We start from the raw sequence: 27028 nt of genomic DNA on the forward strand, positions 1-27028 counted from the left end.
TGAATATTTCTATCTGTGTATCAATAGATGCAGTTTTAATTGTCATTTCTAACATGGTTTATATTTGGGACTAACTCTACCTCATTTGTCTTCTTTCATAATATTTCTGGTATCCTGTGATTTCTTTTTTTCAGAATGTTTTAGAATTAATTAGTCAAGTAAAAGAATAGATTTTTTTATTCTTGAATTTAAGAATTTACTTTATAAACATTTACCATCTTTATAATATTCTTTCTTCCATTCAGGAAACACTTCTCTATTCTTTGTTCAACTATATATATCTCCAATAAAATGCTGTCGTTTTCTTTACACAGTCACAGTGATCCCTAAAGAAACTATTTCTAAGTATTTTATATTTTGTCACTATAGTGAATGAAATGTTTTTCATTACATTCTTTAGACATTTCATGCTGATATACAATATCTCTGTTTTACAGAGTTGATATAAGTAACAGCCTTTGAAGAATTTTTCTGTATCTTCTACAAAACCATTGTGAAAACATTGTTCATGATGTCAACCCATGTCCCTTTAAGCAATAAATTCCTTCCAGAGGTCAGAAAAAGGTGTTTTGTTTTGTTCCTGAAACAAATTTAACCCAATGACAAATGCTCTCTAAGTATTTTATTATTTGCCTTAGCAATCAAGATATTAAAAGCTTAAGTTCATGTTTAACTGCACAAATGAACTCAACTTAGATGCTTGGCACACACGTTTTTCTGTTCCTTTTAATTTGTTTTGGTTTTACTTGTATTTTTAATTTTTCTATTTTAATTCTGTAATCCACCTTAAATTGTCTTTAGAGGTCAGCAGTTAGCCTAGGAAGGTTATGTACCTTAATATGCACATTCACAAGTAATTAAGCTATATGATAATTGAATAGTATTGTTCATCTGTTCCTAATTATATATGCTAAAAACAGTGTAATCAACCTTATTCCTCCAGGACACACTGTAAATCTACCCGTTTGTATCCCACTGAAGAAAGCATTTATAGCATATGAAGAGTGATCCCCCAGGTCACCTTTAGTCCTCTTATAAATTAAAGAAAAATACAATCATTTTTCATAAACTAGCGTACTTCTAATATTTTTTGTAATAAATCATTTATGGTACAACTTAATTACTGGTCAATGTGCAGCAAACAGCATGTCATCAAGACATATCCAAAACACAAATGGGTAGAAATGAGTTTGAAGAAGTTCCTTGGCAAGGTTAAGTCGTGAGCAGTTCTTGAATCATAGCTTAAGCCTTTCCTGCTGCTGCAGGCAATGCCTTATCTCTTTACTCTGCTGTCAATGCACCTCACTGCACTGGCCATTACAGCACATCCCTCCTTACATTATAATTGTCCATGTTTTAGCCTGTTCCGTCTAAGTTCTGATTCACCTTTTAATCTCCAGCGCCTAGCACAGTACCTAGCACTTACAATCGACTCACATTGTGTCTTAGCTGCTAAAATTGTTGTCTCCCATCAAGAAAGTGACCTTTTTTTTTAATCATCAGGGCCTTAGCCACCTCTGCATGCCCAAACATGTCATACTATCAAACATTATGTGTAAGGACTTAATAAGTACATGTTGCTGTTCATGTTCACCATTTGTATTCTCCTATTCTAGCTTTTGGGGGCCATTTTGGGAATCTCATTCCTAGGCCCTTATTTGGTACTTCTTGATCTTTGGAACTTATCATGCTGCCTTCAGTGCTCTCCAGAACAGAGTGAGAGAATATCAGATTATGAATAAATGTAAGTAGTTCTCCCACTGTGGGAAGAATTGAGCTTTAGACAAAACACAGGCCAATCTACCAATGAACAAGGCCCTTTATGCATATAAGCAATGCATAACCTTTTGGAAACTGTCCTAATTATCCCCTAATTCATCCTTCTCCCAGCCCATCTCATCAAAACCACAAGTGGTCTGAAACAGTGCAACCCTCTTTATGAAAGTGAGTTATCTCCTCAAGAAATCTTTATTTCTCAGAAATCTATCTACTCACATATTGAATATGATCTGCTGAGTCTTCTGGTGAACATGTTATTCTTCGTAATCCTTTACCCCAGGTTCTATCACCATGGGCCTCCAGACCTCCAGCACCAGGCTCGTTACTTTCCTTTCCAAGCGTACTTTTACCATCATTCTTGACTTCAACATCCACATGGATAATCCATTCAACATCTTGTTCCCACCATTCTTCAATATTCTTAGCTCCAATTATCACTTCTCCCCCCCATTTACACTTCATGCACCCATTTACATAATTCATATAAATTATAGCACCCACTCCAGCATCCCAATTTCAAACACCCTGATCTCTGACCATTATGTCCTATAGTCAAGCACACTTACAGCAGCAACTCCTACAATTCCCCAACCTCAGCAAGACCTCCACAATCAATTCTTGCATCCTTGCTCATCTCCTAACCAGTCTAAGTTACATGTTCTGGCACTAGAAATGCTCCCTTGCAAACAGCCATAACTCCCTTGCTCCTTCCTTGGTAAAACCCAAATCCTGGTTGAATCCAACTATGCACTTACTCCATGCCTCTATCCGAACAGCTTAATGTTGCTGGAGAAAACTACAGAACCATGTTAAATGGACTGCTTTCAAATTTATAATCACAGGTCTCAAAACAGAACTCAATACTGCCAGACAGCTTACTTCCTAGGAAATTTGTTTTCCCAACTTCTGAGATAATTATTCACACCTTCTCTGCTCTCTTCAAATTTCCAACATTCCTTCCTCTTAGTTAATGACCTTGCTTCATACTTCATAGGGAAAGAAGATGCAATCAAATTAGAATGATCTCATTTTTCAACTATCAATTCCCCAAGCTTCCCAGATCTGTGTTCAAATATTCTGTATTCATTTCTGTCAAAAGGGGAAGAAGATAGATGAAATCCTGTTCTGTTATCAGATCATCTCTCATCTTCTTAAAAACATCACTCCTACAAGCACTCCTCTTTGCTTTATCATTCCCGTTAGCAGCATTCAAACATGGCCCAGGGTCTCTCTCACAAGGCTGCAATCTCTGAAGACTAGACGGGAGCTGAAGGATCTCCTGCCAAGCTCACTCACATTGCTGTTAGCAGGAAGTTTCAGTTCCTCGTTATGTGGGCTTCTCCATAAGGCCACGCAAAACACAGCTTCACCCAGAGCACAGGATCCAGGAGACAAAGAGAGAGAATACCAACACAGAAGCCACAATCCTTTTATAACCTAACCTTAGAAGTGGCAGTTCATCCTTTTGATTGAATTCTATTCATTAGAATCAAGTCACTGAAGTCAATACTAGTAGCGGGGAAAGGAATTAAGCTTCCCTCTTGAAGAGAAGAGTATCAGCTCTGGCCGTGTGCTCAGTGGTTAGAATGTCAGCCTGCACACCAAAGTGTTGAGGATTTGATTTCTGGTCAAGGAACATACCTGGTTTGCAGGTTCAAATCCCATCCCCTGTTGGGGTGCATGTGGGAGGCAATCAATCAATGTGTTTCTTTCACACCATGTCTCTCTCTCTTTCTCCCTCCCTCCTTCCCTTCCATTCTTTCTAAATATTAATGGAGGCTAACATCAAAAAAATCAACAAACAAATGCTGGGGAGAATGTGGAGAAAAGGGAACACTAGTTCACTGCTGGTGGGAATGCAGACTGGTGCAGCTACTATGGAAAACAGTATGGAGTTTGCTCGAAAAATTAAAAATGGAACTTCCCTTTGATCCAGCAATCCCAATTATGGTAATATATCCTAAAAACCCCAAAACACCAACCAGAAAGAATATAAGCACCCCTATGTTCATAGCAGCGTTACTTACAATAGCTAAGATTTGGCAACAACCCAAGTGCCCATCAGTAGATAAATGGATAAAAAAGCGGTGGGACATTTACACAATGGAATACTATGCAGTTGTAAAAAAGAGGGATCGATTACCATTTGGGAAAACATGGATGGACCTGGAAAATATTATGCTAAGTGAAATAAGCCAATCTGAGAAACACAAATATCACATGATCTCACTTATTTGTGGTATCTAATGAGAAGAACGAACTGACAAACAAAATAAGACCCAAAGTATGCAGGCATGGAACAGACTGACATACCTTGATGTGGGGTTGGAGGGAAGAGAAGAGACAAACCAAAGAACTAATATACTTATAGGCATAGCCCATGGACACAGGCAATAGGGAAGTGAAGACATGGGGGGAGGCGATGGTAGGGGCTGGGAGGATGAGGGTAAAGGGGGGAGGGGAGATACTTGTAATACTATCAACAATAAAAAGTACATTTTTAAAATAAAAAGCAAAAACCTTAAAAAATCAGTGGGAAAATTACTCTTGGGTGAGGATTAACAATAAAATAATAAAATAAAGAGAAGAGTATCAAATATGGACATATTTGTAAAACCATCACTGTTTAAGTTATTCTAAATTTGATACTAAATCAAAAATAATTAAATAATTTTCTCTGTCCAGCATATATTCAGGGCCCTCTATATACTGATTTATGGCCATCCCAATATCACCCTATCTCTTCAGCCAATTCAAATCCTTTATTATGTGCCTTCTTCATTTCTACAAATATTCACACTCTTCCTTTCTTTTAACATACCTTCTTCAAAAAACTTTTATATATAGTTCTGGTTATAATACCATGAATTGACTTAACTGTTGTGATGTAAATATTTCCAAGTCATTTTGCCTATGATTTACATAACTATGATTTCACTCCATAACAGGACAAGTCTTCTCCTCTGTATCCTCTCCAATGCCTGGGAATTGAATCAGTCAATATAGCTAGCTAGCTAACTAGCAACAGAAAGAAATGACTTCAAAATAAAATTAGGTATTTTTATATCTCTCTTGTCAACCAGTCAATTACAACATTGTTTAAATACTGTATAAAGAATTGGCTGTTTCATGTTTTGCTTGGTTAATTACAATTCTACAACCCTTCCCGTCTCTCCCTCCTCTTCCTATATTCATGACCTCCTATAGCTTAGAACCATTTGTCTTAAAGACTTGGCCCCACTCCAGTCTCTGGAACCAATCCACAATCCTGACAATGGATGTAAGGGCACTGATCCTGGACCTAGTCTCAACCTAACTTTGGACCTGTACTCTAAAAACTGGTTTCTATACTGTGTCAGAACCCACTTTTTACCATTTTATGCTTCTGTTTAACTAGATTCTTTGTCCTATATTTGAGTTTAATTCTTGGTAACTGTTTTAAGGATATCCAGGATTTGTTTTAATCATGTATGTTAAGTAGATATGTGAATGACTATCAAAGGTTTTTTATATTCACAGATTCCTAGAAATAGGAGGCACAGCATACCCCACCCATGTGCTACCTGGGGAAGCACCAGGGTCATTCAGGAAGTAGAGGAAACTGGGGGAAAATGTGGGCAAGAGCCTTCATTACGGTTTCCAAAGGAAGGAGCAAGCGAGTCAGGGAAAGCAGTTTTAGGGTTGGCTAATTTGAATAATTTCAGTGGGCTCTGGGTTCTCCTAAATTGTCTGGTTCTTGGCCATAGTAGGGCATGGGCAATAGTGATTAGGGCATGGACAATAGTGGTATCAAGAGCATGATAAAGGAAGTGGCTGCGGGTATGCATTCTAAATTGGTTATGAAAGGCATGTTCATTTACTATCTCTAGAAATGAGCTAACCCTGTGAGGGGCAATCCCTCCAGGGTCGGCAAAACCCAAGATATCAAAGCATGAAATACAAAAACTAGAAAACAAGGTTATTATAGTAACCCACATAGGTTTGACCTTTGTCCTGCCTTGCTTCTGCCTGTTGTCTTACTAGCAGCTCAAATAGCTTTCAAATACACACAACATCAACACAGCCTAGGTATTAAGAGATATGGTTCTGAAATCGTATCTTGGTGAAAATACCTAACTGCTCCACCAATGAGTAGTTCTGCACCATGGGTAAATCACTTAACAGCCCTGAACTTCATTCTCTCTTCTGTATAATGGAGATGATAATAATACCTACTTAATGGAGATGATAATAATACCTACTTAATGCAGGTACTTAGATACATAAGGCACTTTGCCTAGAGCCGAGTAAACAATCAAAATGTATCAGCAAACATCAATTTTAGGATAACTTCCTCAAAAAGGTAAAGCAATATTTCTATTCCCTCTGATTTCCTTGAAATTGTATGTGATTGATAATAGTAGATATTCAAGAAATATATGTTATGCCGAGACCAGTTTGGCTCAGTGGATAGAGCGTCGGCCTGCAGACTCAAGGGTCCCAGGTTCGATTCCGGTCAAGGGCATGTACCTTGGTTGCAGGCACATCCCCAGTAGGGGGTGTGCAGGAGGCAACTGATCGATGTTTCTCTCTCATCGATGTTTCTAGCTCTCTATCCCTCTCTCTTCCTCTCTGTGAAAAATCAATAAAATATATTAAAAAAAAAAAAGCAGCCCTCCAAGACAATAAAAGCAGCAGAGATGTGTAACTTGCAGTGGAGTTCAGTTTATTAAAAAAAAAAAAAAAAAAGAAATATATGTTAAAGTTGACTGAACCAACAAAGGGATGAATAAAAAAAAAGAATAAATGAGTAATTCCAATTCTTTGACCAATCAAAGAAATGCCAGACTTTTAATAAAAGTAAATTAGTATAACTGACAGGCTAGAACTTAGGAGTTGAGGTCTGGATTTAAAATCTATCTTTATAGTTTAATCCTATGTGCCTCTCTAAAACAGGATGGAAATATTATTGGTAGCCTCTCCAACATACACTCCCCCAGCCCCCTACCCCCGTTTCCCTTTCTGAATGAACTTCTTTTTTGTTCTGCTGTCCACTTGGAACTCAAGGAAGTGTAACCCTATCCTCATCTTAAAGAACAAATCCTAGAGTCCCATACCCATTGCCAGTGATTGGCTTAGGAATGAGAATGTGACCCTTTCTGGCCTAGTGGTCCATTTGGCCAGGAAATTCTGCAGCCAACTGAACAATTGTAGCCTTCTTGCAGCCATAAAAGAAGCCACCTATGGCCTAAGTCAGCAAGTTCAAGATGGCAGAGTGAAGATATGGAAAATACCTGGGTCCTTCATAAAATAACAATAGCTAATATTTAATAAGTGCTTACTATGCCTCAGATATTCTTCCAAATGTTTGTGTGCATTAACTCAGAAGACCCTCATCACTAATACCAGGTAAACGTTTCATCACTGTTACAGATTGAGAAATGGAACCCTGAAAAGTCATGCAATTTGTGCAAAGTTACAAGGCAGAAAGTGACAGAGTCAGGATTTAAAACCACAGTTGGGCTTCAGAACTTATAGTCTTTGCTCTCTGCTTCACTGGATCTGAAAGAATCAACCAATTCTCTCTGGGCTTGTTATGAGATATGAAATGTCTTATTATTAAGCCAATTTGAATTTGAATTTTTGTTAAATGCAGCTGATGGCATCCTACACGAATTATTCATGTGTAAAATGGGGATACTTCTACATTGCCTCATAGGATTGCTGTTAACATAAAGAGTTCAATAAATGATAATGCCCCCTCTCTTCTGGATCACATCATACTGACAGTCATCACACATCTCATAGCGTACTAAAGTTCATCCAAGACTCCACCTCAGCCCAAGACTTTTAGGTCTTCACCCACGCAAATGTGTATATCCTCTTGGAAGTGACCAGGCATGTCTCACAAATGAAAACCAGCTCATTATTCAGCAAAATTATTCTCTGATAGATCTCTTTTGTAACAGTAGAGGCCCGGTGCACGAAATTTGTGCATGGGGGAGGGGGGTGTGCCTCAGCCGAGCCTGCACCCTCTCCAATCTGGGACCCCTTGAGGAATGTCCGACTGCCTGGGCAGTCGGACATCCCTCTCACAATCCAGGACTGCTGGCTCCCAACCGCTCACCTGCCTCTGCCTGATTGCCCTTAACCGCTTCTGCCTGCCAGCCTGATCACCCCCTAACCACTCACCTGCCAGCCTGATCAATGCCTACCTGCTCACCGGCCAGCCCAATTGCCCCTAACTGCCCTCCCCTGCCAGTCTGGTAACCCCTAAATGTCCTCCCCTGCAGGTCTGGTCACCCCCAACTTCCCTCCCCTGCTGGCCCGGCCACCTCTAACTGCCCTCCCCTGCTGGCCTGGTCACCGCTAACTGCTCTCCCCTGCAGGCCGCCCCCCCCACACACACACAACTGCCTTCCCTTGCAGCCCTGGTCCCCTCCAACTGCCCTCTCCTGCAGGCCTGGGTCCCCTCCCCGCAACTGTCCTCCCCTCCAGGCCTGGTCTCCCCCAACTGCCCTCCTCTGCCAGCCCAGTCAACCTAATTGCCCTCCCTGCTGGCCTGATTGCCCACAACTGCCCTCCCCTGCAGGCCTGGTCCCCCCCAATTGCCCTCCCCTGGTGGCCTGGTCCCCCCCAACTGCCCTCCCTTGCTGGTCTGGTCTCCCCCAACTGCCCTCCGCTGCAGGCCATCTTGTGGAGGCCATCTTGTGTCCACATGGGGGCAGCCATCTTTGACCACATGGGGCGGACATCTTGTGTCTTGGAGTGACGGTCAATTTGAATATTACTCTTTTATTAGATAGGATAAACTAGATTCTGAAAGATTTTTTTTCTAAAGTAACTTCTTGATTTCGTCGTAAGTAAATGCAAAACCAAATATGTGCTGAATAGCACAGTGGAGTAGCACATCCTAAATCAGCTTAAATAAAGAAGAGTTACATTCTTAGCTCACTTTCAGGACATATTAACCAGGTAGCTATAATGTATAGCTGTCAAATGAAAATAATGAATAAAGTTCTGAATATAAAACTAAAAACATCAATTTTAGGATAACTTCCTCAAAAAGGTAAAGCAATGGAAAAAAGGAACTTTTATACCTTGATCTGTGCCAGATCCCTGGTAAAAAAGTTTTCTGATGGTCTAAGGAAAAGAAGTGTGCATTTTTAATTTAAATCTTTATTGGTGAGAGTATTATAGATGTCCTTCTTTTTCCCCCTTAATTGCCCCCCTCCAACCAAATCCCATCCCACCTCAGGCCTTTACCACCCTATTGTCTGTGTCCATGGGTAATGCATAGCCTATATAATAAAAGGGTAACATGCAAATTGACCCTAAAGGTGGAACGATCAGAACGACTGCTGGACCAGCCACTATGAGGCGCACTGACCACCTCTTGGTTCCTTTCCCCGGCCAGCAGGCTCTGATCACCTACTGATGAACAAGGAACTGGGGGTGGGTGGCGGGGGATGTGGGTGGTGCCAGGCCAAGGCCCCCACCCCGCCAGTCACCCCACACACAGAGGGCAACCCATGGCAGGGGCGGGGCTGGTGAGCAGGCAGTAACAGCTGACCTCTCAGTCCCTTCCCCCGGCCGTCAGGCACTGATCACCGTATAGCAAAAGGGGAACCAGGGGTGCGTGGCGGCAGGTTTTGGGGCCGTCTGTGGGTAGCCGGGAAGGATGGCCCTGATCGCAGACCAGGCCTAGAAACCGTACCCGTGCACAAAATTTGTGTGCTGGGCCTCTCGTCTATAATAAAAGCGTAATAGGCCCAGGCCACCCTCTGCACGGCAATCAATCACAGAGTCCCAGCCGGTTGGGCAGGGCCTTCCTCTGCTGGGCGATCAATCACGGAGCCCCATGATCAATCGCCCCAAAGAGGGAGGCCCAGGCCACCCAGCTGGCAGTGTGGGTGGGTGGGGCCTCCCTCTGCAGGGTGATCAATCTGGGGCCCTGCGATCGATCACTCCACAGAGGGAGGCCATGCCACTGGCCAGCGATGCTGTGGTGGGTATGTGGGGCAGACCAGCGATCACCCCACAGAAGGAGGCCAAGGCCAGCCAAGTGATCGAACCCCACGCCTGTCGCCCATAGAGGGAGGTGACCGGTAGAGGGGATGGGGGGCAGTGCTGCACAGATGGCAAGCAGTGGCAGCGGCAGGGGCTGGGTCAGCTGCCAGCAGCCGGGGGAAGGAAAGCCCTGATAGGCCCTGATCACCGGCCAGGCCTAGGGACCCTAACCAAGGGGTCTGGATTGCAGGAAGGCTCCGGCTGGGCTGAGGGACAACCCCTCCCCCCCCCCGTGCACGAATTTCGTGCACCAGGCCTCTAGTATGCATATAAAATCTTTGGTTAGTCTCTTCCCACCTCCCCTCCCCACTTACCTCTGAGATTCTTCAGTCTGTTCTATGTTTCCATGCCTCTAGTTCTTATTTTATTCATCAGTTTATTTTATTGATTAGATTCCTTGTTCATTTATTGATTTTTAGATTCAATTGTTGATAGATATGTATTTATTGCCATTTTATTGTTCATATTTTTATATTATTATTATTATTATTATTATTATTATTATTATTAAAGACCCTTTAACATTTCATGTAATACAGTTTGGTGATGATGAACTCCTTTAGCTTTTTATTGTCTAGAAGCCCTTTATCTGACTATCTGACCTTCAATTCTAAATGATAGCTTTTACATAGAAACAAAGACAGAGAAGCAGCCAAAATAGGTCCTTGCTTTTCATCACTTTGAATATTTCTTTCCACCCCCTTCTGGCTTGCAAAGTTTCTGTTAAGAAATCAGCTGACAGTCATATGGGTGCTCCCTTATAAGTAACTAACTACTTTTCTCTTGCTGCTTTTAAGATTCTGTCTTTGTCTTTAACCTTTGGCATTTTAATTATGATGGGTCTGGGTGTGGACTTCTTTGGGTTCATCTTGTTTGGTACTCTCTGCTTCCTGGACTTGTATATCTATTTCTTTCACCAAATAAGGGAAGTTTTACCATCATTTTTTCAAATAAGTTTTCAATTTCTTGCTCTCTCTCTTCACTTTCTGGCACCCCCATGATGCAAATATTGGTACACTTGAAGTTGTCCCAGAGGCTCCTTACACTATCTTCATATTTTGGATTCTTTTTTTCTTTTTGCTATTCTGATTGGGTGTTGTTTGCTCCCTCATATTCCATATTGCTGATTTGATTCTCAACATCTTCTATTCTACTGTTGATTCACTGTAAATTATCCTTCATTTCAATTAGTGTATCCTTCATTCCTGACTGGTCCTTTTTTATGTCATTGATGGTGTCACTAAGTTCCTTGAAGTTCTCATTAAATTCCTTGAGCATCCTTATAACCATAGTTTTGAACTCTGTACCTGGTAGTTTACTTGCTTCCATTTCATTTACTTCTTTTTCTGGAGATTTCTTCTGTTCTTTCATTTGTGACATGTTTCTTTGTCTCTACATTTTGGCTGCTTCTCTGTCTTTGTTTCTATGTATTAAGTAGAGCTGCTATGTCTCTAGGAATTAGTAGGTGTCCTGTAGGGCCCAGTGGCTCAGCCTCCCCAGTCACCTGAGCTGGGCAATATAGGTGCACCCTTGTGTGGGCTGTGTGCACTGTCCTATTGTACCTTGATTGCCTTGATTGCTGTTGGGGTCACTGGGAGAGATTGACCCTTGGACCAATCGGTTGTGAGGACCAGCTGCGACAACAGTGGAAAAGCTGCTATGCAGGAGACTGCCCTACAGAGCAGGACTTGCTTCAGTGATACTTTGGTGCTCACCAAGTCCATCCCTTGAGTGTGTCACTCATGGATGTGGTAGGGTTTTAATCTGGCATGGTCTGAATCTGACCATCAGGTGCACTTGCTCTGGGGCCTCCTGGGAGGTGCAAAGTTAGCTAATGCTTGTGCCCTGCCTGGGGCCACCTGGCTTGAACTACAGTGCAATCTGCAGATGGCTGCTATTTGTGTTGGGTTTGGAGGTGCCCAGGAGAGGCCAAGCTGTGTACCTAGGCAGTTGCTGCTAGTGCTGGGCCTGAGGCCACTTATCAAGAAGTATGGGGCATGCTGAGGCCAGCTCCTGCTTGTTTGAGAGGTTTTTAGAAAAGTCTGAAGCCTGAGTCAGGACAGACCATTCATATGAAAAGGGCACTGCAAACAGCCTGCAAGTTGGGGGGAGGGGGTCACCAAGAAGAACATTGTAAGCCAGGTTGATGGAGACTCAGATATGGTGACTGCCTGTTGGCACTGTGGCAGAGAGGTCTAGCAAAAGAGCACATTTTTCTGGGAGAAAGCTTCCCTGCCAGCTCTTGCCCTGATGCCAGACAATTTAGTTGCTCCCTGTATGTCCCTATATCCTTTCAAGCTGTTGCCCCATCACTGGATCTCAGAGGGAGTGAGTCCAAGTAAGTCCATGGGTAGGCCCTTTAAGAGGAACTGCCTGGGACTCCAGCAGTCTCCTTGTAATTCAACCACAAACCCTGCTAGTTTTCACAGCCCAAAGTTATGAGGACTTCTCTTCCTGTCACTAGAACCCTGGGCTGAGGGGTATGGTGTGAGGCTGGGACCCCTTGCTCCTCATGGGGACCTGTGTAACTGAGGTATCCCTCCTGATTAAAAAAAAAAAAAATGCCACACGTAGGTGTCAGATCAGCCAGTTCTGAGTCTCCATCTCAGTTTCAATGTGGTTTCTTCTTTAATTCTCTAGTTGTAAGGCAGAATTCAGACAGATTTCACATGGTTGTGAATGCTGGTTGTTTTGTTGGCTTAGTTGTTTTTTTGATGTGGTTGTGAGTAGAGGGAAGAACCATGTTTAATCTATGCCACCATCTTGACCCTCCATGACATATGCCTTTTGATAAGCCTTTTATGATCTATTACATCCTGTTTTAAAAGAGACTGGTCATTACACTAACAAATTGAGCTGAATGTGTATTTTGCTTTATCTTTCAACTGCATCTTTGTCACTTCCAATTTTTGAAACTCTATAAAAATTATATATTCATTGCATTTTCCAAAATCCAACTTTCCTTCCTTTTCCATTTTATTTCAAAAGGCTTCTCACTACCAATGTAAATTTAAAATTGTATAGTACTTTATGCTTTCTAAGTGCCCTCATAGTCATTTCCTTAAACCACAATAACTGTAAAAAAGGAAATAGGACAAATATTCTTATCCAAACTGTCCAATAAATTAGTGAATTTATTTATGGTACCCTTTTTTCATAGTCCCTATTCTAGGAACTGAAAATACAGAAGGAAACAAAACAGTCACATCTTCAGGAAACTTAAATTTTGGCAAGAAAGCCACACAATAAATAAGTAAACAAGTCAATGAGGAAGCCTAGATTCAAATACTGTGGTTGTTGATCACAAATTTAAAGCTCTTTTTAGGATACCAAGTTGCTTCTCTGGTCCAAATTAGCTGATGCAATAGATCTCTTTGCCATGAATTTTGGCAGTTTGATTTATTGAACTCAGATCTCTTTGCATTTCCAAAAGGTCTCAGATATTTCCCACTCCTCTGAAGTAATTGAGTGGACAACTGCCAAAACAGCATTAGTAAAAAATACATTCAGAGCATTATTACAGATAGTTAGGAATGACCATCCCCAATTCCCCCAATAAAAGAGAATTTTTGGATTTAAAAATTAACTTGAAAAAGGAAACATATACATAACTGGAAAAATAAATACACATAAAATTTTAAAATACAAATTAATATCTTGCAAGAATCAATGCATTTAGTTACCAGCAGTTGTCTGGTTACACGATGTCTCTATACAGCATTTCAAATGACTCCCCTTTGCCTGCTTCCCATCTCACAGCACTCACTAGTAAGTTAACTTGTCCATGTATCATTAGTAATTCATGACTTATTTGTGAAAGTGCAGGGACAGCACTACTACAGACCTAATACAATGAATATCTTATTAGGAAGAAATTAACAAATGAATTGTTGCCAATCAATAGGTGCTGAAAAGAAAATTACAATGATAGTAAAGCCTAAATAATTTATACACAATATTGATTTTTTCATTACATTAATTATTCTTTATAGCACACATAAGGAACTTGGAGAATAAAACTTTCCAAGCAAAAAAAATTTATCTTCAGTGGTGTTGTAGGCTTAAGTCTGAATTTAAAAGGCAAATAATAGGGCCATGATAGTTGACAAATATTTTTAGATTAAAAATGTATCAGAAACGTATTTGCAAATGTTATCACTGATAAAGGTTTAATCTCCAACATCTACAGGAAACTTATACAACTCAATAAAAGGAAGATAAATGATCCAATAAAAAAATGGGCAACGGACCTAAATAAAATCTTTTTGAAAGACAGAAGGAAGGCCAAGAGACACATGAAAACATGCTCCAAGTCACTAATTATCCGAGAGATGCAAAGCAAAATGATAATGCGGTACCATCTCACACCAGTCAGAATGGCTATCGTCAACAAATCAACAAACGACAAGTGTTGGCAAGGATGCGGAGAAAAAGGAACCCTCGTGCACTGCTGCTGGGATTGCAGACTGGTGCAGACACTGTGGAGAACAGTATGGAGTTTCCTCAAAAAACTAAAAATGGAACTCCCATTTGACCCAGTAATCCCACTCCTAGGAATATATCCTAAGAAACTAGAAACACCAATCAGAAAGGATATATGCACCCCTATGTTCATAGCAGCACAATTTACAATAGCTAAGATTTGGAAACAGCCTAGGTGCCCATCAGCAGATGACTGGATCAGAAAACTATGGTACATCTACACAATGGAATACTATGCTGTCATAAAAAAGAAGGGATTCTTACCATTTGCAGCAACCTGGATGGAACTGGAGAACATTATGCTAAGTGAAATAAGCCAGTCAATGAAAGAAAAATACCACATGATCTCACTCATTTGTGGATAATAAAGAACATTATAAACTGATGAACAAAAAGATAGATACAGAGGCAGTAAAGCATCAAACAGACGATCAAATTACAGCGAGAAGGTTAGGGAGAGGTGGGGGAGATAAAAGATCAACCGAAGATAAGGACTTGTATGCATGCATATAAGCATAACCAATGGACGCAAAACACTGGGGGGTGAGGGCATGTATGGGAGTGGGGTGGGAGGGGCAGTGGTAAGATATGTACACATATAATACCTTAACTTAAAAAATGGAAAAAAATATATCAGAAAATAAATTTGACACCTCCAGAATACCTAAGTTCCTTCATGTTGTCCAATGATTTTATACATAAAATGTTTGCTATTTATCAATAGGCCTATTGATTGGAATGTTTGTTAATGGGAATATTAGAATTAAAACTGTCTGTTAACCCACCTCTTTCATTGCATATACAAAAGGCACAATGACAAACTCAATAAAGCTCTGTGGGAAAGAAAACCTTCTCTGACATCTCTCCCAGATTCTTTAAGTGAACTGGACTTAAATCCAGTTGAATGGAGTACAGGTTCCTTAGAGCTAATAATTTTCACAGCCAGCAGAAAACAATTCCTGATGCAATTTTACCATGGCAAGTAACTTTCATAGAGGCAAGGACATGAAGGTGATCCTCGGGTTTACAGCACATTGCTGACTCTAGCCATGTCACAAAAAGAGAGGATTGTGTGCAAAGGCTGTAGGCAGGGTGTAGTTGGGGGGAAGGGAGCAGGGATGGGGAAGACAGCTGAAAGTTTGTATGCTCTTCATGGGTGATGTTCCCAGCAAGTCAAATCCCCTCTGATGCCTGGGAGAAATGAACTTAACACATATGTACCAATCCCAACAGGTGTACTTGGTATGGATGATGCACTGAATATTGTTTTGTCATCTACAAATACATATGTTGAATTGTTTTGCTCATGGCATTTTGACTCTTTGAATTAAAGCAGTTATTGATAGTCCTTGTATCAAGTTCCCTGTGCTAAGCCTCTTCAGATATCAACTTTATTTAACTACTGGAAGCTCAATGCACAAAAATTCTTGCAAGAGTAGGCCTTCCTTCCCCCGCTGCCGCCGGCACCCGGGACCAGGGCTGGCTTCCCTCGGGCCTCAGCTTCATCAGGAAGGACATCCAGAAGACATCCAGTCTAATTAGCATATTACCCTTTTATTATTATAGATTTTTCAGTATCTAATGTTACAAGATTCCAGATTCATAATGCTTTACACTGAAAGTTGCTTGTATGCATACTTTCAAGCATCTCTTATCTCCCCTATACTAAATATGGAAATAGTGTTTCAAAAGTCATTTAAACTAAAAATATTAGAATTGTTTCAAACGTAGTATGCCTTTTCTTTCTCACCTTTTGCCTTCAGAGACTTAAAACTGCAAACCTATTACTCTTAATTTTCTAAATATTCTTGGAATAAAATCCAGCTACAGAAAGCATCTTATTTTCTAAATACGCTTTTGCCAACTACAGCCAGTTTTGCAAACTATTTTGTCATGCTTTAACTAATACTGTTATATAATTTCAAATTCATAAAATACTATACACAGATGTAATATAAAATGTGTACTGTATACTATGCATCATAATACAGCTCTAACTGCCCAAATCTGTCACTATTACCAGCTGACTCTAGGGTACTTACATGACAAAACACCCAAATTTAGCATTATTTTTATTACTCAGCAAAAAGTCCCTTGTCAGTGGTGACTGCTCCTGAGCTGAGTGTCCTGTTGCATTCACCTTTCTTTAGGTGGAGACTTAACAGTCCATACAGAAAACATGTGGTGCATATATTAAAAGAAAGGGTATGTCTTATTTGTAGAACTGAACGAGGCATCCATAAATGAATTAGAAGAAATTTCAAACTATTTTAAGGCACTGTGCTAGTTATTCTCCATTTCCGTCCTCCATTTTCCATCTTTCTCTGCCTTGTTGTTGGCATGGAATGTATCAAGTAGCTCTCTTGTCCTTTAGTTTCCAGATGGATTCAGCCAAAGGAAGACAGTAGGAAGAGATGGATGGATAGAAGGTGAAAGTGTCAAGAAAGTCCCTCCCCTACCCCTTCCTCTGTGCCTCATCTCTATATTTCCGGCAGTAGCTGCTTTCTACAAACAGCTCCTATGGGGAAGTCCTTCCTAGCATGGAGACTATAGCTCCTGTCAGGCTCCAGCAGACAGTGGATGCTGACAACATGGTTCTCTCCCTCTGTCTCTTAACCCCAGGGAGGTTAACTGTCTCCCTTTATTCCTAGTTGTGAAGTATCTCAGGTCCAATGTTTGTGCCTTTACCCCATCCATACCTCTGTAACTAGTCCCTTTGCAATACCTGATTGTGCCTCTGTTTACTGTCAAGATGCTGACTAATACATAGCAACCTGATACTGAAAAAGAATGTAAAAGAGCATTAGCAGCATTTAAATACACCAGCCCTCTGAGTCAGATAGCCTCCTAGATAGTTGATTACTTCCCATAAATGTACTAATGAGACAAACACTGCACACAAGATAAATTTCTGACCTCTACTTTCATTATTACCTTCTTTCTGATTCAGTTCTTTTAGGATTTCATTCTTCACCTTGACTACTTTTGTCCTTCTCTCCCTCCTCTGTAGCATCCTTCTAATTTACACTCCGCATTCACTGTCTGTTCTCTCTTCCATGGTATGTCACCTTGTTTTTTACTGTACTATACTGATCTTACCTTGAAATTTACACACACAGGTTAAGTTACTGCATATCTATCTGTAAAGTCATGTTTACTCATCTTTCTAGGTCTATGTTTTCATTTTTGAAGTAAACATATAAAATTCTACAAATTCATAATTAAGGCACACAAAATATGGAAACTATCATCCAGGTTTACAGTCAGACATCCATAACCTTGAATTCTTTGAGAGAAATACCCTGTAAAACCTAACAAATAAATATGGAGGACATCAAGGTGGTTAGCATTTCTACCCTCTTATGTTTATAAACAAACTAGAGTGCACGAGCAACCATGAACATAGTGTTAAGTGCAAGATTCTGACAACAAATGACACAATACTTAGCAATAAAAGCATGGTAAGATATTAATCATAGCAATGAACTACAAATATTTATGTGCCCACAGGCAACCAATTCAATTTCACTGCAGGATTGCTTCACTTATTAATTTAATTGTATGTGTTTTTAAACATTTTTGTTACTGTTTCATTAATTTTCCATAAGAGAAAATATAATGATATGCTGAAGAAAAGAAAGACAACAAGTTTCCATTCAATAATATTCATTAAGTGCCCATTGAGTATTCATGATATCTTAACAATTAACATTTACTTTTATCATTCATGGTTTTAAAAGTTTAAAAATTCATTTTTGCATCATTCAGGATGAAAAATTCCAGATTCAAAAAGGATAGTACAGGTTTATCTATCATTTTATTTTTACACAAAACAGCAAGAACATATATAAGATTAGTCCAATGAGAAAATAATAGCTAACTCTTCTATGTGTCAGGTTCTGTGGCATTCAACATGAAATAGTACTATTCCTCCCATTTTGCAGAGAAGGAAACTGAAGTATGAAGCATGGAACTGACTTGTTCAGGGTTAAATGACAGTAAGTGGTTGAGCCAGATTAAACTCTAGCTAGTTTGACTTTACAGTCCATGCTCTTAAACATTACCCTAATTAGATTCACAAATTGAGCATCACTACAATTTTCAGTCATTTTCAGTGGTTGATAAATTTGTCATTGATTTCTTCCAATTTCTCATGAGGACTTTTTTCCTAACTCAGGGTCTCTCCCGTTGCTCTCTAATATCACAATCTCTAGCCACAACGACCTCGACAATCTAATTTAGACCAATAGTGATCCAGAGTCTACATTTATACTTTTTCATCCTCCCATCCTACTTCAAAGTTCCCATGCTCTCCGTTTAGGCTATTTTTTCCAAAGTGAAAATGAATGATGAGATTAGCCTTCCCAAGAGGCAAGTCTATAAACTTCTGATTTGTAACAACATTTTCAAATGATCCAACAAGCCCTGGTATCTATGCTTACTTTTACTTCTGTTCTAGAGAATCGGGAGAGTTGATATCTTGTTAATTATGGAAGGCAACTATAAAAGATTTGTACCTGAAATAAGAGAGTCATGATACAAAGCTTTTAATAATTCCATCTTTAAAACCACCATCTTGTCAAATTATGCTGATGTTCTTACAAGGTAATCTAGAGCATCTTTTATATGTCAGTCTCTGTCCTGGGAACTTTACATATGTTTTACTGAGCAACTATATTTGCTGGAGGAAGATATAAACCAATAACACTGTCTAAGTTAAATGTTTAGTAGACTTCCCAATAGATAGTTAAATTCTTAGCTATACTTAAAATAAAATTATTATCAGGCAATTAATATCAACAGAGAATATATACATGATATCCATAATTTAACAAACTCAAAAACAAGATAAATGATTACTACAAAATACTAATTTGGGTTCCCCATTTAATTGTTTTCATACTAAACCTATTTCTTGGCCCAATAATTAATTTATTTCATGACTCTTAAAAATCACATTAGGATTTGCCAGTCTCAATTAAACCTGTTTAATTCATTATCAAGCATAAATAACTTTCAAATGACATAAGCCTCTGATTGTCCTTAGTCAAAATGAGATGATAATAATTAGCTTTGGGGAATAATAATATAAGAGTCTAAGATAAAGCAAATCTACATTGTTAGTGGTTAAATTTACCTACCTTCCAATTATCACATAAACATTCATATTTCTCTAAAATCAACCCTTCCGAAAATTCCAAGGTAACCAGCAAGAAAAAGGCAGAAAAATAAACCACCTATTACATTTACCACTCCCACCCTTATTTCCACAATTCAAAAAACTAAATGGGTTTAATTCAACCTCCTTCTGATTTACAGCAAATATTGGTGGTTTGAACCAGAAGCAATACATTAAGAGAACATGTAAGTGGATATGGAATATAGACAGCACAATCTCCTATCTCCTTAGTTTCTACACCGCACACAAATCTGATGGTGAAAATTAACTTTCTGTGCAGTTCAACATTTCTAATTACAAGAGACATCAAAAAAGATTATGCTCTCAAAAGCAGTATGGGCCATAATATTCTAGATTGTCTTTGAAACAAAGCTCTGTGGCCTCCTTATATATTTTAGCCTGCTGTCTAAAGGAAAAGCAATAACTAGATGATGTTTCAAAGTGGTTATGGTTTTTTGTGGCAAGTTGTGTTATATTTTCTCATCTTACCTTTTTACACTTATTATTAAGCATACATACTAGTACACAGGGCCTATTTATTGCTCTTGGCCCTGAATATATAAAACAGTCTATGCTATCAGACTGTGCTTGGCCAAAATTTCCTTGGTAGAAATATTGACAAATGCTTGAAAACTGTTTAGTTCATTTATAATCCTATTGGTTTGTTTGTTTGTTTTATTTTTGTTTTGTTTGCCTGGGACAGGAAAGGGGAGGAGGAAGATACCATTAGCTTAGAGTGCAAGCCTTAAAATAAAAGGCCATATGTTGGCCCCGGAAGGATTTCCTTTTACAACATCAGTAGTTAATTATCCATGTCTAAAGTTTTCACTGCTGTGGAGCACGCCACTTCACAAAAGGGTTCATTCTCATTTTAGACAGTTACAAATTGTATAAAGTTCTTTCTTACTCTGAGTTGAAATCCTTATCCCATCACTCCTGTCTCACTTATGCTAGTTCTGTCTTTTGGAGAAATATTAAACAAGTCTCCATCTTCCACATCTTCCTCCATTGAGCATTTAATGACAACTTTTATGTCTCTTTATTTTTCCCATCTCCTTATTAAATATTATCATATGACATGGTTCCCAGATGCTACAGATAAATAAGAGCTGTAGCTTGACTTAAAATTTATTCTGTATGCTCTGGCCAGTGTGGTTCAGTTGGTAGAAACATCATCCCATACACCAAATTCTCTCTCTCTCTCTCTCTCTCTCTCTCTCTCTCTCTCTCTCTCTCTCTCTCTAACTTTTTAATGTGTCCTAAATAGAATATAAAATGCAAAGAAGAGAACTGAAGTTTCATTTATGTACACCTATAATGGACACAATTGGAAGGACTGTCTAGAACAGTGGTTCTCAACCTTTCTAATGCCGTGACCCTTTAATACAGTTCCTCATGTTGTGGTGACCCCCAACCATAAAATTATTTTTGTTGCTACTTCATAACTGTAATTTTGCTACTGTTATGAATCGTAATGTAAATATCTGTGTTTTCCGATGGTCTTAGGTGACCCTGCTAGCGGTTCTCAACCTGTGGGTGACAATAGGTTGAGAACCGCTGCTGTAGAGCCTAACACCATTGGAAAACACAGATATTTACATTACGATTCATAACAGTAGCAAAATTACAGTTATGAAGTAGCAACAAAAATGATTTTATGGTTGGGGGTCACCACAACATGAGGAACTGTATTAAAGGGTTGCGGCATTAGAAAGGTTGAGAATCACTGGTCTAGAAGTTAAGAACCCAATGGTTCACCCAGGAGCCATGTCTATGCTATTCTTGTGATCACACACACACACACACACACACACACACTCACTCACCTACATCAGTCATGGGGTGGATCTGTGATACAAGGTCAACCTCATCTCCCTGGCCAATTGATTTGCTTCAAATGAATAGTCACAAGTTCCAACCTGGACTATAAAGAGTCATTCCCCAATATTGCAAGCTGAAACTCAGACAAGACCTGCTTCCCTCTCAGCTTGTGGAGGTATTAGATATGACAGCCATTTACCCATTTTGTAGAATAAGCCAATTGACAGAATGAGGTCCATATGCAAAAGAATGTGGGGAGAAAGACTTCAAATCTCCAGTTACAGTCATTCTTGAAACCAACTCTACCCCTACCTTTCCTATTGCCTGGTTTAAGCCAATAATTCCTCCTGACTGAACCAAGTTTGTGTTATTGTTATACCATTTGCAGCACAGAGGGTCCTGTCTAATACAATATTCATACAGTTCAAACTACTCTAATAGGACCAACAGAATGCAGGTCATAAGAGAGAAAAATTGCCATTCCACCCTACAAAAGGTTTGGATGGAATCTCTTTCCAGCATTATTTAAGAATTAGAGTGATACTCACTTACCAAAGAAGATTAAGGTCTATTTTCCTTAAGAGCCTAAGCTCAAAGGGCTGACATTGTTTGTCCAAAACTGTATTCCTAGAACTTCAGAGTGCCTGGCACATAGTCGGTGAATAAGACACTCTCCACTATACTTTTCATAGTAAACAGTAGGCAAAACATTGGACATAAGTTACTGAAATGAAGACATGAGTGCCCTGGAAAAAAACATATCATTTCACATCCTTAAGATTAGATTACCAACTCGCCATATAAATAGTAGGACAAGAATATCTCTCCAGTCTTTTTTAGCCATAAAATGTTATGATTCTATCCATACTCAACAATGCTAAAGAAGAGTCTTCAAAAGACCTAGGTATGCTCAGGGGGAAAACATACTGTAACAAAGAAACATGTAATTGGAGAGAAAAAAAGCAAAAGAATATAATGGGAAGCAATCCTCAGTGATACAATAAAAGAGGTCTTCAGTTATGCCATCTTTCTATTAGTTTCCAATCTTGTTCTAACCAATTTTGGTGGTCAGAAATGCCCTGGGTGCTGGATCCAAACTACCAGCCACCAAGCTTTTCTCCTTCCTGGGCCTTATGCATCTCCCTTTAGAGTTGGCTTCCCACCTCTCACTTCCTCTCAACATTCCAGACAGTGTTTCGTGTCACCAACAGAAGATATACTCAATTATATTTTTTCCCATCTTGTCCCCTGCAATGGCTGATGCCCAAATGTCCATAATTTTCCATTTATTTCTGGTGTTTTGAACTTAGGATTCTGTCTCAATATAAAAAAAATCATAAAATGGCATCTCTATAAATTACTGGGGGCCATTTACACTAAGAAGCTCTAAGGAACTGACCTCATATACTTCTAGGGAAAATATTCTTATTATAGTTACAACTAATGTCTAAGTATTACTATATACTTGCATATTAATAACTTTATACCAGCATATTATACTATGAATATAAGTTAAGCACTTTGAATGCATTTTCTCACTTAGTTTTCATAACACCTCTGCGATAGAAGTACTAATAGCTACCTATGTTAAAAGATGAACAATCTGAGGCTCAGAAATAATAAATTATTTCTGGTTGTACAGCTAGTAAGCACAGGAACCATATCCATCTGAATCCAGAATCCTTGATCTGACCAATTACATGACTCACAAAAGCACTGATCCCTATGGGAAATTGGGAATGGGGTGCCCAAGAGGGGTACCAAAAGCAAAGAGACTAGGAAACAAAAATCACCATGCTCTACTTCTCGATTTGGCTTTGAGTCAGCTCTATTTGAAGAAGAACCTTGTTCCCATTATGTAGCAATAGATTATCTGCCATTTTGCATTGTGGAAATGTACCCTCCATTATCCAGGCTAATCTAGTTGAGTGTAGAATGTCGTACACAGACATTCCAAAGACAGACAACTAATTCAATCTTCTGTGTGAGGAAGATGCTACTGAACATCTCTTCAATTTTTTTCTCCATAGCTTTTGATGCAAGGCACCTCACATATTCCTTCCTACAGCATCTAGAGAAGAAAAGTAGAGTACCAGAAAAGGGAGAGAAAGAAAAAGAAGAAAGATTATAAGAAGTGCTCCCCCCCAAAAAAAAATATACACAAAAATTAGAATTACAAAATAAGTGAATCAGTGCAGGGTGATTATCTAGTAACTTGAGTATCAGGAAGAAATGAATGTTTGTGGCTCATTGCTAAACAAAGAAAAGCATTGGACTGTGCATTAGAAACCATATGTTCAAATAGTCAAGGTGGCATTTTTCTACATCACAGAGGACAGAGGTATTGAGTATTTCCTTTATAAGTGAGACCTTACTGCTATAATCTATGCTGAGTCTGTAGCAGCAGCATCATTTCACCATTAAGCAAAAATCCCATTATTTTTAGATTCCATAATCTCTAATTCCTCCAAAATCTTAAACCTATTCACTACGACTTATATACATCAGTAAAAAATAATGCTGATACCTACTGAAGGGCCATTAGACATTTCTATGTGATAATCAAAGTCACTAGTTTGAGTGAAATGGAAGCTGGGAATCAGACTATCAAACTCTTTGGGGTCATTCAGGAATTAATACATGAAGGTCTAAGTCCAAAAAGTACAACTTTGGGTAAAACGCAGCAGAGATTCCCTCTCACTGAAATAATAGTTTTGTTTGTTAGGAAGTATAGAAGTAATAATTAATTGGGAAATTGTCTTAAACTAAAATAGAGGGGCAGGATCTAAAATACTACACAATTAGAAATATTTAAAAGTAAAATATCCATAAAATATACTAAGGAAGTCTAATGCCTTCATTCCAAGTCTAACTATTTTTTATTCTCACCAATTTCCATTAAACAGGGAAAGGAGCAGGGAGGAGAGAAAGTATTTGAAAAACTGCCAGAGTAAAAAATCCCATAATGAAATTTTGCTCATTCTTGGAGAAATGAAGTAGAATTAGATGCTTCAGTGGTGGTGAATTCTAGAATCTGGGTAGCTGCCAGTAAATGAAGCTTTTCCATAATGTCAAATGCAAAAGCTATCTGATATCAACATATTGAGCTTGAGTTTTTAAATTCCTATTTCCTTACACCAAATTGTTTGAAACCTTTGAGATAAAAACTTCAATAAACTAGTGTTCCAAGCTTTTAATATTTCAGTCCCTTGAGCAAGCATGTCAGATTAATCTTCAAATTGCAATGGGCAGAAAGAACATTCAACCAAATTCTTAAACCCATGCCTCTCTCAAAGGATGTTAATAACGTAAGCAGTTTCATTGGCTATTAAGATGTCAAACTTTCCTAATTCTCAGCAGTAACCATACTTAAAGGGGGGAGGGGGGAGGCCAATCTATCCTGAAAGGAAGGGATTTTACTTACTATATATTTGTATCCACTTAGCATTTAGCACATTGCCAGGCACACGGAAGGCATATAACAAATACTTTCTGAATGAGTTGATGGATTGGCCTGGGGGAAAGTGGAAATCTTGCTGAGAACAGCATTCAAAATCCTGGCATTGCTCAGCAACAAAAACCATTTCCAGAATTAGGGTTATCAAGGTAGGAGCAGGAATTTGAACATGTATCTTCAAAGTGTCATCAAGAGGATTGTTTCCAGAGCTGGCGAGCAGCCACCTAAGAGCCACTTACAGAGGACTTAGACTCCTCTTCAGCCTCACCATACCTGGAAAACTCCTGCCCTGCCTCTCTACCCCGACTCCTCTGTTTTTTTTACTGGGTTGGGTTTCCACTCACAGAAGTTAAGTACAAGATTCTACCTCGCTGATCTAACTCAGGCCTCCTGGCCATTCCAAGGTTTTCCAAGCATTGCTCAGAGGGACGCCACACCATGCTAGGCACGAGGAAGGAGACACACAAATGGCCTGGGACACATTTGAAGGTGAAAGGGGGAGAGGGAAGCAAAGAGGGTGAAGATGGGGAGGGGGGGGGGACTTCAAGACCAAGGAACCATCCAGAGGTTTCTTGTCCCCCTCCCAAAGCCTCTGCCCCCACCGCTGAGAGACGCCGGGGGAACTACCAGCCCAGCCCGCCCAGACGGCGCCGGGCGGCCAGCGGTGGGGATTGGGGAGGGAAGGGCGGGGAGGTGGCAGGAAGCCCGACGGGGCAGGGGGACGGTACCTGGTGTGGCTGTGGTTGCGGGGAAAGTCTTTTTTCTCCATGATGGCCGGCACACAGTTGGTGAGCTCCGTCCAGTCGGCGTGCAGCCCGCAGCTCCAGCCCGTGGAGAAGCGGGAAAAGAGCCAGGTCTCCTTCTTGCCGGGCCGGTGGCAGGTGCACTTCTTCTGGCCCGCTTTACAGCTGCACGGCTGCTCCAGCCGGATGTTCTTCACCAGGTGCCGGCCGAACGTGGTGCCCCCGGTCTTCTGGATGTGCAGGAACACGATCACGTCGCGCCCTTTGATGTTGAAGTCCACGAAGCGGGTCAGGTCCTTCAGGGTGAAGTTGAAGCGCGGCACGAACCGAGGCAGCGAGCCATTGTCGGGGGCCTCGGGGTCCGGCTCCTCTTCCTCCTCTCCCTCCTCCTCCTCCTCCTCCTCTCCCTCCTCCTCCTCGGGGTCCCCTGGCTCATCGTCGTCGTCCTCGGGCGCCACGGCCCCCCGAAGCCCCTCGGGCGGCCCCCGAGGTGGCGGGGGCAGCTGAGGACGCCGCTCCCCCTCTTCGAGGGGCACCTGCGTTCGGCGGGCAGGACCCGGGGCGGCGGGCTGGCCGGCCTCCCCCGCGCGGGGCTGCTCCCCGAAGTTGGCGCAGGAGCTGGTGCAGGAGGGGGACACGTACTGATACATGATGACCACGAAGAGGAGAGTGAGCACGGGCGTCAGCAGCCACTTGTTGAACCTTTCATCCATGGTCCCGTCTCAGGCCGGCAGGCACAGCGGCGGCGGCAGCGGCGCGGACCGGCGTCCGCTCGGAAGTTTCGGGGACTCAGGGGCGCGGCTCCGAGCCCGCCTCTCCTCCTCCATGCCCCCGACGGACGCCGAGGCGAGCGGCTGGCGGGCGGCCCCGCGGCACTCCGGCACTCGAGACTGACGGAGCCGGGCCTTCGGACCGAGCGGGTAGGCGGGCGCCGGCGAGTGCGGTGGCGGCGGCGGCGGCGTGGGGCGCCCTGCGCTCCCGGGAGCGCCCGGCTCGGCCCGCTTCTGGCTCCCGCCGGGGCGCGGGGCGCGCTCTCAGGCGACTCGGGGCATCCCGCCGCCCGCGCTCGGGCACTCGGGCGCTCGGGCGCTCAGGCGCTGGGTCGAGCGGCTCCGGTCCTGGACCTGCCCCGGGCAGCCGGGCAGCCGGGCAGCTGCGGCCGCGAGCGCGGGGGCTGCATGAGGCTCGCCAGGGCGCGGGCCAAGGGCGAAGGCGCGGCCGGGCCCCGCCGCCACGGCCGGCCGCGGGCACCGCGCTCTGCACGCGCGCGGGAGCCTCTGCCCTCCGATCGCGAGGCGCGGGAGCCGCGAGGGCGGACGGCGACCGCCGCAAGTTTGCGGAGGAGCCCCCGCCGCGGCTGCCGGCGAGGCGCCCGCCCGTGCAGAGCCGCCTCTCCGGGAGAGGAGTCCCGCTGCTCCGGGTCGGTGTGCCCGGGCGCGGGCACGCAGACACACTCGCACACACTGGCTGGCACCGCCACAACCCGCCAGCCGGAGTGACAGGAGCCCTGCTACCCGC

General features: G+C 41.5%; 1 protein-coding gene across 1 annotated transcript in view; it reads right to left on the reverse strand.

The window, feature by feature from the left end:
* Nucleotides 1–26668, reverse strand: part of HS6ST3 (heparan sulfate 6-O-sulfotransferase 3) — a gene marked incomplete at its 3' end in the record, with an annotated part of 698384 nt that extends 671716 nt beyond the window's left edge. The window contains exon 1 of the mRNA XM_079778744.1: nt 25496–26668. Within this exon, the coding sequence (XP_079634870.1) occupies nt 25496–26223 (728 nt within the window). The 5' untranslated portion in view covers nt 26224–26668. The remainder of the gene's footprint in view (nt 1–25495) is intronic.
* Between the last annotated feature and the right edge of the window lie 360 nt (nt 26669–27028).

Source organism: Cnephaeus nilssonii (assembly GCF_951640355.1).
Source record: "Cnephaeus nilssonii genome assembly, chromosome: 8".
In the NCBI taxonomy this organism is placed as follows: Eukaryota; Metazoa; Chordata; class Mammalia; order Chiroptera; family Vespertilionidae; genus Cnephaeus; species Cnephaeus nilssonii.